Source organism: Lynx canadensis, chromosome X, assembly GCF_007474595.2.
Source record: "Lynx canadensis isolate LIC74 chromosome X, mLynCan4.pri.v2, whole genome shotgun sequence".
In the NCBI taxonomy this organism is placed as follows: domain Eukaryota; kingdom Metazoa; phylum Chordata; class Mammalia; order Carnivora; family Felidae; genus Lynx; species Lynx canadensis.
The window spans coordinates 32,064,092-32,066,240 of NC_044321.2; the positions used below are offsets into that span (position 1 = coordinate 32,064,092).

Below are 2,149 nucleotides of genomic sequence, written 5' to 3' on the forward strand. Positions count from 1 at the left end.
TGAGATAATTTGGGGTTTTGTATACTGCTGTTATTTTAATGGAAGAAAGGGTACAATTGAAGGAGGAAACTGTATTCAGATATTTTGTAAGGGCAATATGCACATCCAGCATGGTGACCTAGGGAGTCACTCCCCTGTATATGGGAAACCAGCCTAACACTCAGTTCAGTTGTCGCTGTTGCCCAGGGTAGCTCGTCAAAGAAATATTCTGCCATTTCTGCTTCCAGGGCCCCCATGTTGCTACCTAGCAGCAACATATTTTAGTAAACTAAATGTTTTCAAGTGAAGTTGAAGATTCCCTTTAATACCAGTCTAATCCCATTCTTCACTTCTTTCTTAGGGACAACCACTATGGTGAATTCTATACCGTGTTCTTTTATACTTTTACCATACATATGCACCCATTGACACCAGGACCCCAGACCAGCCACCTCACCTCACCCCATCTCACCCCATCCCACCCCACACCCCACCTCACCCCATCCACTCCATCCCATCCCATCCAATCCCACTCCCACCTCACCCCACCCCGTACCTCACCCCATCTCACCCCATCTGATCCCACCCCCCACCTCACCCATCCACCCCATCCCACTCCACTCCCTACTTCACCCCATCCCACCCCATCCAATCCCACCCCCCACTTCACCCTTCCACCCCATCCCACCCCCCCCCACCACACACCACCAATCCCACACTGTTTATAAAGAGAAGATTGATTTGTGTTTTCCAGGGTTCCATGGAATACTTTCTCCCTCCTTCTTCAAAGATCCTGAGCTGCATACTGATGGAGTTGGGTGGGTGGAGAGACTCCTGAATACCTGTTTTAAAACTTAAAAGGTGTGAGATTTGCACACGAATCAACAAGACCTTTATTTAGGAACCAAATAACTTTATTGAAACCAAATAACTTCATTTATTTATGGCAAAACTGGAAGAAAAAAACTGGAACGTTTTGCAAGTGCAATACTGCAAAATGCATGCTCGGCATGGTGACCAGGGGAAGTTACCATGCACCCTGTGGCTATGGGAAGGCAGCCCCAACTCAGTTCTTGTCGCTCTTGCCCAGGGTGAGCTTGTCAAAGAGGTACTCTGCCAAGCCATCTTCCAGGGTCTCTACGTTGCGCAGGCTGGTGATGTAGCCCCCCAGCTCTTTGATGACCTTGACTTGCTCGGGTAGGTAGTTGGTCTCCAGGAAGCTGCACAGATGGGCATCGTTCTTGTCGGTGGCCAGCTGGTGCAGGTCGAGCAGGCTCTGGTTCAGGCTCTTCTCCAGGTGAAAGGCGCACTCCATGGCGTCGAGGCCGTTCTCCCAGTTGTCGCGGTCAGGCTTCATGATGTCGCGGAGGCGGAGGCGGCCCCCACGCTGGTTCTGCAGCTGCATCAGCTTCTCGGCATGCTGGCTCTCCTTGTGGGACCGGCGCAGGAAGAACTTGGAGAAATTCTCCAGGGCCACGTCGGCGCGGTCGAAATAGAAAGCCATGGACAGGTACACGTAGGAGGCGTAGAGCTCCAGGTTGATCTGGCTGTTGATGGCGGCCTCGCACTGCGGGTGGTAGTTCTGGCGCACTTGAGAGGACGGCGCGGTGGCCATGGCTGGCGGCGCTGGCACCAAGACGAGGGCGAAGGCGGCTCAGAAGCGAGGGCTGCGGGGTGGGCAGCAGCAGGGCCACAGGTGGCGGTGTCCTCAGAGACTGCCCGGCGAGAGTGAAGAGAGAGGCGGGAGGAAGGTAGGCTCAGTGCCAGGCAACGGCTCTGCGATAGGGCCAATAGGTGGAATCCGTTAGGGGGAGGTGGTGGGGGCGGGGTGGGGAGGAAAGATCCGTTATGTGGGGGTGGGGGAGAAAGAAGTGAAGGATGGAAGAAGGGGGCGGGTCACGAGTGCTGTGTTCAGGTTCTATCAGAGCCTGGGTAAGACAGGGAAATGGCTGAGCACCTGGCTTCTAATGAGTTTTTAATTTTGCATTAATTTTTCTAGTTTGCAAGAACTTTATTTTATTCTCAAATTGTTGTCTTCTATAGCAGCCTTTTTTTATTTTATGAAGTAATTTTCTTCCCTTAAAATAATTTTGAGAATATGAATTTGAATGTTTTGGTGAATTATTTTCTTCTTTGTCCTGTATTATATCTGAGCTTTTTTGTTTGTTTG

General features: G+C 51.0%; 1 protein-coding gene across 1 annotated transcript; it reads right to left on the bottom strand.

Moving 5' to 3' along the window:
* Positions 1–1,045: 1,045 nt before the first annotated feature.
* On the bottom strand, positions 1,046–1,624 carry LOC115507206 (ferritin heavy chain-like). The gene has a single exon (XM_032592132.1). It carries the CDS (start codon positions 1,592–1,594, stop codon positions 1,046–1,048), a length of 549 nt encoding a protein of 182 aa, XP_032448023.1. The 5' UTR covers positions 1,595–1,624.
* Between the last annotated feature and the right edge of the window lie 525 nt (positions 1,625–2,149).